General features: G+C 37.2%; 2 protein-coding genes across 2 annotated transcripts in view; one reads left to right on the top strand and one right to left on the bottom strand.

Annotated features, from left to right (window-relative positions):
- LOC139135935 (ER degradation-enhancing alpha-mannosidase-like protein 1) overlaps positions 1 to 15,093 on the bottom strand; it is a 492,448-nt gene that overhangs the window by 25,823 nt on the left and 451,532 nt on the right. The window contains exon 8 of the mRNA XM_070703714.1: positions 4,427 to 4,547. Within this exon, the coding sequence (XP_070559815.1) occupies positions 4,427 to 4,547 (121 nt within the window). The remainder of the gene's footprint in view (positions 1 to 4,426; positions 4,548 to 15,093) is intronic.
- LOC139135936 (growth hormone secretagogue receptor type 1-like) overlaps positions 1 to 15,093 on the top strand; it is a 157,757-nt gene that overhangs the window by 57,831 nt on the left and 84,833 nt on the right. The window lies entirely within an intron of this gene.

Below are 15,093 nucleotides of genomic sequence, written 5' to 3'. Positions count from 1 at the left end.
GACAGCTATGGTAATTTTGATTTCAACCACAGACAAATAGACTAGCAACGCGACATGCCCTTTGTTCCATGGTCGTCTAGGTAGACTATGGCCTTTTCATATTAAAATGAGCTTCAACGGTGTTAAACTTTTGGAGACTTTGTTTGTGGTTGATAATTGCACGAGATTATGCGAAAAATACGACGAGATGGCATCATGCTGTCAGTAGCGTAGCAACCATAGTTACTCTGTGAGCTCTCAGGGCAGGAACACTGCTTCATGCCATCAAAACATAACACGCCAGCAGTTTCAATAAACATGTTCTTCCTTGACGAACGTGTAAAAGACGGTATGACGTGACCGTAAACCATTGAGTAAAACCAGACAGTATCGATAAAAGACTTTCAAATTTGGTTCAAACACACTCATTATATATTCATAAAAATATGAGATAAATTTCTAAAACGGTAAAACTCACTTTCCTGAAGCTCAAAACACTCCCGTTTTCGCCAGCACGCCAATTCAGCACCACATGACAACAACAACACAAACTTTGCCGAACATACTGTCGCTTAACAATTGGCGAAAACCCGAAAATTACCAAACGATGCATGGTCGGCACTCTTCGGAAAAGAGAGGCGAGAGCTACCTCAGGCGAGGCGAACATGGATGGGTTACGTAACCGCTTCACGCCTTGAACAATACCCGTTGCTAGTCTGTTTCTCTATTTGTCTGTGTTTCAACCCGTAGCGCGGACTGTTTTGTTAAGGGGTCGTCGATCCTAAAAGCTTACACCCTGGAAACGTGATTCATTAATTTTGGTGTCAACTCCCTCCCCCCTCAAAACGAAACACCTTTATGCAAAATTTGTTTCAGGAAAACTCTGCTACTTACTCTTTATGGGGAATACCAACCTGTCTTCGCTGTGCAAAATTTACACATGAATATAGATAAACAAACTTTGCGCTTACAATATTAATGTTCCAAGCAGTCTATATTCTTCTATCAGATTTCAAATTACCTTTTTTTGTTGTTTTAGCTTGTCGTAATTTGTGTCCTTTTTTCCTCGTTGAACATAGAGATAGTACTGCATGGGAGTTGCATTTAGTTGAGTCCACACGTTTAAAACCGATCACGAATACGTATCCCGTGTCTGTATTCTTTCTCCTCTGTAGAGTTTCTCTCTTCTGTTAATTTTACTTTCACGTGTCGCACTTACTTGTATTTTTTATGATTTCACGGTCTGAAGTTTTATTTTTAATTTTTATCACAGCAAAATCCTTATTGCAATTTTGACGTACGCAAAACGAATCGGGGTTTGGTCCCCTCGCCCTAAACTAAGGAATTTGTACGTTCGCAGTGCGTCCGAGCTTTTATGATCGACGACCCTCGCTGACAAAACAAGATATTTTCACCCTGCAAATTTTCAATTTTCGAGTTCTCATTGTTCCCTAAGGATATTGAAAGATGAGATACCCAAGACAATATGGCAAAGATTTTTCATACGGGGAAACTGTACCTAGCCTTAAATTCAATACTGTTCAATGTGCCACATTGTATTGTTTGCAGCAACGAGACAAAGCTGCGACTTGCTCGTATTTTGTATTTCTAAAGCTCTAAGATATTATAAAGACACACAATTGTGATTCATTGCCGTGCTGTCAGCAAGCACCCATGTCATAAACTGTGCAGCATCGTAAAACTCACTATGTCTTCTCTGTTCTATGAATATTACCAAAGGCTTCCGCGGAAAGCGTTCTTGATCGATTTTTCTGCCCTCCTGTATAAACAGTACAGCAAGGGATATGAGGCCCATGTCCAAGCTGAGCTGAAATGTATATCATGGCCTGATTTTCCACTAAACTGGTAACATGAAAGAAAGAGTATTAGTCGAAAGAGATGACAAGATAGTGTCACGTGGGTAGACAACTCACCGTTACTGTGTGTGACCTTTCAACAACCTTTAATGTCTTGTGTGTCAATTTTTTATTGAAGTTTCACCTAATGGCTAAAATGTCTGTTTAACCTTGGGAGTTGTAATTTCAAGAGACCATTTGTTTTGATTATCTCTTGCTGTATATCGTCATCAAATTGCAAAAAAGAGAGAAAAAAATTACCGCCATCTACCGCTTGTTGATATACCGAGACTTAAATTCATGTATAGTCAACAGTGTTGGGCTGTATGCCACTGATAAAAAATGTGAAATACAGAATTACAATGGCGCGTGAGAGCGAAGGGGAGGAGGTGTTTATGTGGCCATCGGTGCTGTGAGGGAGCTCACATGCGTCAGCAACTATCGATGAGAGTACCAAGAATGTGCCTATGCTTTCATGTTTGCATAGGGGCTATTACAAAAATCAGTAGGAGGTCTATGCTGCTCTCACCCAGTCGCCTGTCCGTCACGCCGTGCCATAGTACCACATCTCAGGCACGCTCATCTGACAGTACGGTGCAAAGTAAGATCAAAACCTCTGCTTGTCTACTGTCTACAGGAGTAAACTTGGTTCAAGCATGCGATTTATGTATTTTATCGTGTATTTGAGTGGACTGAACCAGAGACAATGGAGTAGATAAGCGAACGTAGACTTGGTTTAAGTTAGCGAATTAAAAAAAAAGATAAAATCATTTGTAATGATTTCTCTTGTGTCTCTCCTATTTCATACAATCCTATTTGGAATTTGGCGACCCAGGCCAGGTTTTGAGTATCTTTAAACACTTAGTTTGCAAGCCCCATCAAATCAACTCGGTAAAAATCTATCCGCTGAGGCAAATGTGATCATGCTATGCCACATTTATGCCTTGTTTAAAATCATGACTTCATCATATCAGCGAATATTTTTCTAGGATCATTTTATCCTTGAACCTCGGTTCAAAGAAACTACACCTACCGTGAATTTAAAACATTCAAACTTATAGGTATCCAACATAGAATGTTAAATATACGGTCTTATTTGGCAAAGATTTATTGGCGGCTTTTCAAGCTCATGAGCCTCCTTTTGATAGTGTAGAGACCACAATACCTCCTTTTGTTAATGTAGAGACCACAATACCTTTCGATGACACTTAGTTCCATCTGGGAAATATCAAGTTAAAGCCTTATAACGGCCAAAAGTATCCAAAAGATTCTGTCAGTATGTCATTGACGTGGTAATTTAAAGGAGTTACAATGGAGTTTTAGAATCTCATCGATTTCAAGACATCGAAAAACACATTTTCGACTGATATTGTCTATTTTTCAAACATTTCTCCGGATACAATCCATTGCTCTTAAACGCGGTTTGTAATGCCTGCGTTAAGGATCCAGTCAGGATTTTGCAATTTATACTGATTAGCACCGGAAGTCAGTGGAAAGGAAGGTCACGGAGTTGCCTGCACATCACTTAAATAGAACCTCCGTAAACGAGCGGTGTGCAGCTGACATCAACCTTTAATTATTCATGGTTGTATAATTCCAAATGAGCGCATAGTACGACCATGAAAGCCTATAACGTATACCCTCATCTACTTTACTGTTCACCATAAATAAACGGATAAAGCGGTGCTATTTATATTTAACGATAGAAACCCTTGCCATCTGTATCTAGTCGGGTCTGAAAAATTACGACGAAGCGATTTTTTTCCTTCGGGAGTCTGAGACTTATGATATCGGCAGAGTATAGAAGGTGCGGAAGTTTTCTGCAACTTGAAGTTTATTCTCAATGATCGTTCAAATTACTGCAGTCTGGCTAGTTTAGAAAGACTCTGATTGTCAATCGTCCAATGCGTGATGGAAAATTTCTCTCCCCATCAGGAATATTGTGTACGAGTTTCAACTTCACGAACGGTCTCGACTTTGCTTTTCTGCTTTTTTGGTAGCTCCGCAAGAGAACGTCATCAATGAAGCTATAGAGAGCTGTCGGTGCTACCTTTCATTTTGACTAAGAAAAAACACATTCCTTTTTTAAGAAACTCGTAATTTTTTTCCTTCTTGCCCACATTTAAAGAAAAGAAAAAACAATCAATAAAGAAATTTAAAGTGTAAGAATTCCGTGGCCATTTATACCCAAGCCAATTGTTAACTTTGTTGTTTATGTAGTCAAACGTTTTCGAGGTCAAGACGCCTTTGCTACACACAAACACACACATACATACACACAGGCAGACAGACGCACACACACACACTTTATAACGTAATTAGGCCTACAACTGTGTCATATGAATTTTGAATGACTGTAGTGTTGGATTCAATTCCTTACGAAAATGCATTTATGACACATTGATACATTATTTAATGCCTACGAAAGGTTACCACATACTAAGGTAGTCATTTTGTATTGGATAACACAGGCAACCAAATTTCAGGGTAGCATATAAACACTTACATTTATCATTCAAGATTAAGGCTACTATACCCATGACGCCATGATTGTTATCATAATCTACATTAAAAAGAACGGCTTAAATTACCTGTACACCTGAGAAAGCTGCTTGAAGAGCATCGATCCATGTGTTGACAGTACGGGCATCCTCCATACGCACATTAACGTACAAGGGTGGATCACCGTCTCCACTGTTACACTTTTCCCTCCTGTTAATGAATATAAGAGAAGTTAACCAACAAATGCAAATAATTAATGTTGATAAACCTACGTTCTTAGTTTGTCATAGAAAGTAGCCGCAAAACGAGCATTATTTGCCGAACTTCTTGACTACAGAACCGCAGCATAATGGTACGATTCAGCCATTTATACCACTCATGGTCATGTGACACATTGTTCTCACCATACGTTTATTATCGCAACACAAATTGATCTTATGCAAATAAGTAAACCATTACGGTTCATTGATATGGAAATTGGTAAATCTTACAGTTTAATGAATAGACTTCATTATCATATAAATACAAACGTAAGGTTTACCACTTTCGATATCAATGCACGCGTAAAGGTTTACTTATCTACATACGAACGAAAATCAAACATCTGGCAGATTGTACATGTGGCAACTTTTAATGAACTTGCGAAATTACATTTCAATGACAACTTATCACTGTGTTGATTTTGAATGAAAATATGGTCTGATGGACTTGTGTACCAGGTTATTAAACGTAGTGGTATCTGACGAGCAGTACGGAGAATGGTACTCTTCAACTTTTACATCAACTTTTGTCACAGGTTTTGGGGGCTGTAAAGCGTTAGACACGGTTTTCTGCAGGAAATTGCTGATACGCTTGTACGTGCGAAATCCTTCGTCAGGACGATGGCCAATGCATTCTTTAAATAGTTGTTCATCGAAGCCCTTTATTGATACAGAGAAGTTGCTGCAGCAACCTGGATTTAATGAGAATAATAATTGAAAAATATTGTCGACGAAAAGGAATGACATTTGAGCGGAAAGTAATGGAATTCTACACTTTAAACTCCGTTCAAATGACAACACTCAGCGGGCGGAGTAATGCATCGAACGTTTCAAATATTATGTCATATTAAACTGGCCTTTCAAAAACACGATGGAAGAAACAATAACGATAACGGTCACATCGGGAAAATGTAAGAAAATAATTGAAACTAACCTGCCCGAATGGCCGGTATGATAGCCAGATATCCCAAACATCCACAAATGAATATTTCGCTGCTTCTAACTTCAGTTGTTTTAAGTTTCTCGGTTCGGGTACAACCCCATTTATCCGACACTAACACGCCTGATCCGGTAGAATTGCGTGTATTTTGAAGTACGCGAGATCCTTGTATTTCAGTCAATTGTGCACTGTTCACGGGAGCAGGAAATCTTTCACTTTCCTGTTTGCCGTTAGGTTACATCCTCTCTGTCATATCAAGTGTTATCGTGTCGTCAAACTGGGAGCAAAACCGTTCCACTTCGCTTGATTTCATTGTGTTGGAGATGTACAAGTATGCGCCCATACTGGTGGCGTGGCCGATACACAGTGACATGCACATGCATCATACCACGTGGCAAATTAATGTGCACCTGGATCAGTGCAGTCAGTTTGTTAGCCAATGAGAAAGCTGTGTTATACTATGCTATTGTGTCAGAATTTCAATCCCTAATGACACCAGGTGTTTTAAGGCGCAATGCAAATTGATCATTCTGATAGCACCGCACAACTTGGTCATGATATTTTTCAAGTTTCCTTTTTTTTCGTGGTATAAGTAGGTAATTGTACAGGTTCTCGTGTGTTTACAATTCTAAACCTCACGGCTTTAGCTGGCAAGTTGAAAACCGCACTCGGCCTTTGGCCTCTTGCAGTTTTCAACATGCCAGCGAAGTGGCAAACATTACGTTTGTATTTATATGATAATGAAGTCTATTCATTAGACTGTAAGGTTTACTAATTTCCATATCAATGAACCGTAATGGTTTACTTATTTGCATAAGAACAATTGGTGTTGCGATAATAAACGTACGGTGAGAACAATGTTACAAGACCATGAGTGGTATATATATATATATATATATATATATATATATATATATATATATATATATATATATATATATATATATATATATATATCTCGAAGTATACAGATGTCCTCGAGGGAAATTACAGTGCTCAATGCAAAAAGCAGAGCGTTATAAATAAACAGATTACTTCAAGTACAAAGTAATGAAATCTATTACTTAAGTTTCATGCATCTTGCAATCCTCAGATAGAGGATTGCAAGATGTATGAAACTTAAGTAATAGATTTCATTACTTTGTACTTGAAGTAATCTGTTTATTTATATATATATATATATATATATATATATATATATATATATATATATATTTGTGTATGTGTGTGTGTGTCTGTGTGTGTGTGTGTGTGTGTGTGTGTGTATGTGTGTGTGTATGTATATTCTTTTCCATGAATGAATGATATACGTAACGACTCTGCTTCCCTGCTTATATAATATACTGTGCGTTAAAGGTAAAATGCGCTTCAGGGACAGATATTCAGACTCCCACACTTTTACACTTGCGGGGGCTTATTTTGAAAATTGAACTTTTTTTCATGGAGTTAATACGGTATGGCGGTCATTTTGAATACAGAGTGTCGGTAAATATTTGCGTAATTCGTTTATCTAGTAGCCAAACATTGTTCAGCGATCTCTGATTTATATTCTTGATTACGAAAGGGAATCTTTGAATGTTTCCTATAGGAGAGTTTTGAGCCACTGTTCAAGGCTTTCAATTTCGGGTCGCCTTCTTCCATGAATCAAAAAGTGTGCCTTAAATTAATCGCATATCATTTACATGTCATTAGGTCTAAATCTTGTTACAACACACTGCAGTAAAGTACACTATATATTGGCACTCTGAGTGTGGCATATTGTATTTATAAGCAAACGAAACGCGCTACAGACAACAAAGTTGGAATGTCATTAGTCATAATTAAAAGCACGACTGATTTATTACCCTCATCTTCAGTTACGGTCACACGGTCAAATAATTCATCATGCACACTTTGTTTTAATTAGATTGACATTTACTTCGCGCTTTCTTTTCTACTAAGCAAGCTGGCAGAACACCGATTTTAAAGTTTTGTTGAAAAGTAACCGGGACGTTGTACTAAATCATTCATAACACGATTGAAACTAATTTGGGAGAATAGAATCTTTTAATTATTCATATTTTTCAAAGTGTTAGGTGCCCAATAGCTGAAAGTTTCAATTATTTAAACAAGTGCATTTCAACCCCAAAGTTAGATGAGCTCAAAGTTGCTGACAAAACCAACATTACTACAATATCCTATTGTCCCAAATTAGTTCAAATCGTGTTACATGTAATATCTCCAGGTGTACCAGGTATATTCCTACCAGTCACTCATTATACGGGTATGAGGCGCCAAATGTAAAAAAATAAATTATATATATATATATATATATATATATATATATATATATATATATATATATATATATATATATATATATATATTTATACACACACATATACATTGGCCATACATACGCCATACGCGCACGCATATAGTGTATTCATTCATACATACATACATACATACATAGAGCCTGGACTTACATTGAGCCTTGCTTTCGAGACATACAGTTGAAAACATTTACATTCAACCTCGTTTTCATACAGCTGCAAAATGTTGTACATATAGGCTCTCGTTTTCATACAGTTGCACAAATTTTATAGCCTCGCTTTCCTAATACAACTGCAAAATTTTTATATACAGTCTCGTTTTCACATATAGCTGGGACTCGGAAATTTATATATATACATCCTCGTTTTCGAAACATGATAGTGACTTCCAAATGTTCGTATAATGTCGGTCGCAAGTGGATTTACATAAAAGACGTTGTGTTCATACTGCTGCTCACAGCAGGGCTTGTGTGTTTCATAAGACCTTAGAAGAACACTAGTAGTCCAGCGTACGATGCTGTGCGTTCCCGGCGTTATAAGGTGCTGGACGGGAGGCGGTGACGGCCTTTCGCACCGTGCTGGCAAAACACTATTGTACGCAGGGCCATGGAGCTAAGAAGGTACCATGTCAGGGCTAAGAAAATGTTTGCACGTTGGAGATTGGTAAGCACTTTTATTTTTTCTTCGACCCATCTGTCTCTCCGTTTACCATGTCCTTCGTTTGTTTGATTCAGACTACGAAGTCGCTTTGTAGACCATAAGACAATTATGGTACAAAAAAGAATGTATGCAATTAAGGTGAATTATAGAAATGAGATTTTATTAGGATACAAGACCGTCTATGGATCAGAATTTAATTCTTGAATTGCAGTCAATTCATTATGGAAAACATCTACCGATCAAATTACATAATTGAAATTTTGAGACTGTGCATTTGAGGATGTCCTTTGCAAAATGGCCTTGAAAACGTGACTACTTATATGGTTGAACCCTTTTTGACCGTATCATGGCTGTGATCCTGACTAAGTTTCAGAGCTACAGACTTTTTTCGACTATTTTTGTTTCCCTTGTCATGCAACAGATCCGTACAGACCTTAGTATGACATGTTCTGGCTTCTATAGCTTGACTAGGTTTAAGAAAGACGTTGAAATGACATGTAATGTGCCGATGAAAACATATGGAGTTTAAATAATTGGAAAGTCGGTGTTTTATGGAACCATTAATGTGGAAGTCAATGGCCCTGATGGGATGCAATCCTCTAAGGTGTTCGATTAATAAAGTAGAACTGCGACACATGGTTCGTAAAAGTCACACATGCATATGACTTCGGGGCAATGAAGTCAACAAGAAGATCCCAAGCCGATGAAATATCCGGTTTACAAACTCAAAAATAGCATCAATGACACTGTAGCTCCCATCCTGGACTATTTAGTGTTTGTTCTCTGGTCAGATATTTGAACATGTGTGAAAGGGATAAAGTGTATGAAGTGAAAATACTTAAATGAAATGTACTGGAGACAGTGAAATATGTTTGATGTAATTATTCAGAATATAAAATGGAAAAAATACAGAATGAGATATATCGAATACTGTGATACAACCATTAACTCAACAAGTCATTTACAATGACATAGTCCCCACTTGAAATAGGAGTATTAGTCTTGATGGGGCAGGAAAATATGGTCATTAAGAAGTATAACTGGAGTGTATATGTTGAGATCTTTGGGCACATAGGTCTATGTCGTTGTTCCCAATTTGAAACACATGTGGCATGTCTAAGTTATGGTTCTAAATCGGGAAAAGAGATCAGACCTCTAGCAGTATTGGCCAGCCAAGAAATACATATGCGCATTATAAATAAGGTACAAGATGTGACATCTTAAGGTCTAATATCCGATCAAAATTGGAGGGTATAGAACTTGTGGTTACTGAAATATGCATATATATGCATAATCAAGGTCAAAGGTCCAGCTCTATTGGCTCGCTCAGAATGAGATATGCGCATAATTATTAAGGTACAGTATGTGGCGTCATAAGGTGTCCAATCATACCAAACATGAAGGGTGTAGCACTTGTGGTTACCGAGTTATGGAAAAATATGTATATTTGAGGTCAAAGGTCACCGAGGTCACGTGACATTTTGTCAAAAAAATTGTTTTGCTAAGTTATCCCTACATACTAAAAATTAGACCTCTAGCTCTATTGGCTCGCTCAAAATTAGATATGTGCATAATTAATGAGGTACAATATGTGGCGTCATAAGCTGTCCCATCATACCATACATGAAGGGTGTAGCACTTGTGGTTACTGAGTTATGGACAAATATGTATATTTGAGGTCAAAGGTCATCCAGGTCACGTGACATTTTGTCAAAAAAATTGTATTGCTAAGTTATCCCTATATACCAAAAATCAGACCTCTAGCTCTATTGGCTCGCTCAAAATTAGATATGCGCATAATTAATGAGGTACGATATGTGGCGTCATAAGGTGTCCCATCATACCATACATGAAGGCTGTAGCACTTGTGGTTACTGAGTTATGGACAAATATGTATATTTGAGGTCAAAGGTCACCGAGGTCACGTGACATCTTGTCAAAAAAATTGTTTTGCTAAGTTATCCCTATATACCAAAAATCAGACCTCTAGCTCTATTGGCTCGCTCAAAATTAGATATGTGCATAATTAATGAGGTACAATATGTGGCGTCATAAGCTGCTCACTGGACTTCATCTGTGGGGACTAAAAATTGTGTCACTGCATCCTTTTTGCAATATGAATACGATGAGAAACTAAATTTTTATTTTTCATGGCCTTATACATGGGAGTCTATGGAGATCTGCCTTATACATGGGAGTCTATGGACGTGTAAACTAAAAATATGCAAATTTCACCACGATATGCCCAAATTTGGGAAAGGTCACTCCAATGCACTTCCATACCAAGTTTCAAATCAATCGGACTTATGGTTTCAGAGCAGGAGATTTTTTGACCAAAAATGGGAGAAAATTACAAAAAAATTCATGAAAAATAGCAAGTCCAAGATACTGACCCAAGATGTGCACAATCATTTCATGTCAGCCCAAAGTACTTACATGTATTAAGAAGTATAACTGGAGTGTATATGTTGAGATCTTTGGGCACATAGGTCTATGTCGTTGTTCCCAATTTGAAACACATGTGGCATGTCTAAGTTATGGTTCTAAATCGGGAAAAAAGATCAGACCTCTAGCAGTATTGGCCAGCCAAGAAATACATATGCGCATTATAAATGAGGTACAAGATGTGACATCTTAAGGTCTAATATCCTATCAAAATTGGAGGGTATAGAACTTGTGGTTACTTAAATACGCATATATATGTATAATCAAGGTCAAAGGTCATCAAGGTCACATGACATTTTGAAAAAAAAAATTATATTGCTAATTAATCCCTATATGCCAAAAAATCAGATCTCTAGCTCTATTCGCTTGCCCAGAATTAGATGTGTACATAATTAATGAGGTAAAGCGTGTGTTGTCATAAGGTCTCCCATCCTACTAAATACAAAGGACATAACACTTATTTATTGACATAAACATATATTTTAGGTAAAAGGTCATCGAGGTCACATGACATTTGGTCAAATAATTTCTCTCCTATAGTTATCCCTATATACCAAAATTCAGACATCCAGCTCTATTGGCTCGCTCAGAATGAGATATGCGCATAATTATTAAGGTACAGTATGTGGCGTCATAAGGTGTCCAATCATACCAAACATGAAGGGTGTAGCACTTGTGGTTACCGAGTTATGGAAAAATATGTATATTTGAGGTCAAAGGTCACCGAGGTCACGTGACATTTTGTCAAAAAAATTGTTTTGCTAAGTTATCCCTACATACTAAAAATCAGACCTCTAGCTCTATTGGCTCGCTCAAAATTAGATATGTGCATAATTAATGAGGTACAATATGTGGCGTCATAAGCTGTCCAATCATACCATACATGAAGGGTGTAGCACTTGTGGTTACTGAGTTATGGACAAAGATGTATATTTGAGGTCAAAGGTCATCCAGGTCACGTGACATTTTGTCAAAAAAATTGTATTGCTAAGTTATCCCTATATACCAAAAATCAGACCTCTAGCTCTATTGGCTCGCTCAAAATTAGATATGCGCATAATTAATGAGGTATGATATGTGGCGTCATAAGGTGTCCCATCATACCATACATGAAGGCTGTAGCACTTGTGGTTACTGAGTTATGGACAAATATGTATATTTGAGGTCAAAGGTCACCGAGGTCACGTGACATTTTGTCAAAAAAATTGTTTTGCTAAGTTATCCCTATATACCAAAAATCAGACCTCTAGCTCTATTGGCTCGCTCAAAATTAGATATGTGCATAATTAATGAGGTACAATATGTGGCGTCATAAGCTGTCCCATCATACCATACATGAAGGGTGTAGCACTTGTGGTTACTGAGTTATGAACAAATATGTATATTTGAGGTCAAAGGTCATCCAGGTCACGTGACATTTTGTCAAAAAAATTGTCTTGCTAAGTTATCCCTATATACCAAAAATCAGACCTCTAGCTCTATTGGCTCGCTCAAAATTAGATATGCACATAATTAATGAGGTACGATATGTGGCGTCATAAGGCGTCCCATCATACCATACATGAAGGCTGTAGCACTTGTGGTTACTGAGTTATGGACAAATATGTATATTTGAGTTCAAAGGTCATCAGGTCACGTGACATTTTGTCAAAAAAATTGTATTGCTAAGTTATCCCTATATACCAAAAATCAGACCTCTAGCTCTATTGGCTCGCTCAAAATTAGATATGCGCATAATTAATGAGGTACGATATGTGGCGTCATAAGGTGTCCCATCATACCATACATGAAGGCTGTAGCACTTGTGGTTACTGAGTTATGGACAAATATGTATATTTGAGATCAAAGGTCATCAAGGTCACATGACATTTTGTCAAAATATCCGAGATATATGCGTGAACGGATGGACTTACGGATGGACGAACAGACGGACATGACCCAATCTATAAGCTCACTGGACTTCATCTGTGGGGACTAAAAATTGTGTCACTGCATCCTTTTTGCAATATGAATACGATGAGAAACTAAATTTTTATTTTTCGTGGCCTTATACATGGGAGTCTATGGAGATCTGCCTTATACATGGGAGTCTATGGACGTGTAAACTAAAAATATGCAAATTTCACCACGATTTGCCCAAATTTGGGAAAGGTCACTCCAATGCACTTCCATACCAAGTTTCAAATCAATCGGACTTGTGGTTTCAGAGCAGGAGATTTTTTGACCAAAAATGGGAGAAAATTACAAAAAAATTCATGAAAAATAGCAAGTCCAAGATACTGACCCAAGATGTGCACAATCATTTCATGTCAGCCCAAAGTACTTACATGCTAATTTTTCATGTAATCTGCTCAGTGGTTATTGAGTTTTTTCAATTTTGACTGTTTTTACATTTTTTCACTTAATTTGCATATTTTTGGCAATGACAACTTCATTTGAACAAAATCTCATCTACAGCCCATCATCCATGTACACACCAAATATCAAGATGAAATGTACAGCGGTTTTGGAGTTTTTGATGTTGACGGACAGACATACAGACATACAGACATACAGACATACAGACATACAGACATACAGACATACATACATACAGACATTTCCCTAGCCTATAAGAATAGCTTCCATTGCCATATATACATATGGCTATGGGAGCTAAAAATCCATGTGTATCGGGGAATCCAACAAACATTAGTGTCAAGTCTGCCGAATTGGGAATATCTTTCAGAAATGGTTATTGTAGCTTTTCGCCATTCGGTTGGCTGAACTCATTGTTCTCATTGCATTATTCAAACCCCCTATACCAATCAGGTAGAGAATGGCCATAGCTCAAGACTCTTTAGGTTGCTGTAAATAATTACAATCTACCAATCAGGTATGACCTCTCGTGATGCTGGACTTTACCAATATGGTAGAGTTATTGGAAACGTCGTTATGGTAACAAATTTAGTTCAATCACTCTGAATTGACATCGACTGTGGTTTGCTTCAGGAATTACAGAGTCGACAAGGGGGTACAAAATAGTACAGGAAATGAGAAAGGAACATCAAATGACGTATCTAGAATAGAACAATGCATATTACGTAATATAACGTGGAATGACGGCTGAAGAAACCCAAGTACCGTGTCATGCAATTTGGGTTATTGTAATACGATGCATTTGATTTTAGATATAATTAATTGATATGCGGATTCTTTTAATGAATTAAAGTCATATAAGGTCCAATTTCACCGTAATTGTGAAACCTAACCCTATGTGATTAAATCTGATGCAAACGTTTGACGCAGATAATGAACGACGGACAGATATTACTCCGTTTCATAGATTTTAGAATGAAAAATTTAATTAGTTCAAAGGATACACAGAGCAATATTTAACGATAACCTTATCGTCCATAATTCAGTAGAAAATTATGACAACCGACATTGCAGCCAATAAAGCCCTGCTGTCAGTCTTTTTTCGAAACGACAATAATGGAATCTCTGCATAGCAGCCCAAAATCAAATTTATAAGAAACTGACATAGAGAAAATTGCCGTTTTTCTGTGAAACAGATTGGTTAAAAGGTATGTCGTCCCTTTGCTTAGGAATACTGAGCTACCGAGAGATATACATTCTGATATGCAATATAGCGCGGACTACTGATGGTGATATAAGCTTGCTGTACAGCATAATGAACTTTGTACACAATAAATGTACAAATTTGTTATTTCTAGTGCAAAGTAATTACGAAGTGATTATGATCTATAGCATTGATGGTGTATCCTTGAGAAGCTAAATATCGAATTTCATCAGTAACGTGACACTAATTGAATTTCAAAATTGTATTAAACAAAACTGAATCAGGTCATCCAAATTTGACTACTATTGGTAGACACGCGGTATAGAGAAATAGATGTTTTGACCAAAATGAGAAAATTAGGTAAAAATGCACGCACAAATTTCATCACTATTTGAACAAAACTTAATGACATCATCCCTGGAACCTGGGGTACTGACTTAGATAAAACGATTTTAGAGGAGATTTTTGAAAAAAGCTGAGAAAAAAACAAGAAAGAAATCCTGAAAAATTAAATAGCAAATTTTCTGCTAAGGTTCATAACAAATCAGTGAGGCCATCTCTAAGAAGCTACATA

The sequence above is a fragment of the Ptychodera flava genome, chromosome 6 (genome assembly GCF_041260155.1).
Source record: "Ptychodera flava strain L36383 chromosome 6, AS_Pfla_20210202, whole genome shotgun sequence".
Classification (NCBI taxonomy): Eukaryota; Metazoa; Hemichordata; class Enteropneusta; family Ptychoderidae; genus Ptychodera; species Ptychodera flava.
Note: the sequence above shows the minus strand (reverse complement) of the source record. Positions and strands in the feature narration are given on the sequence as shown.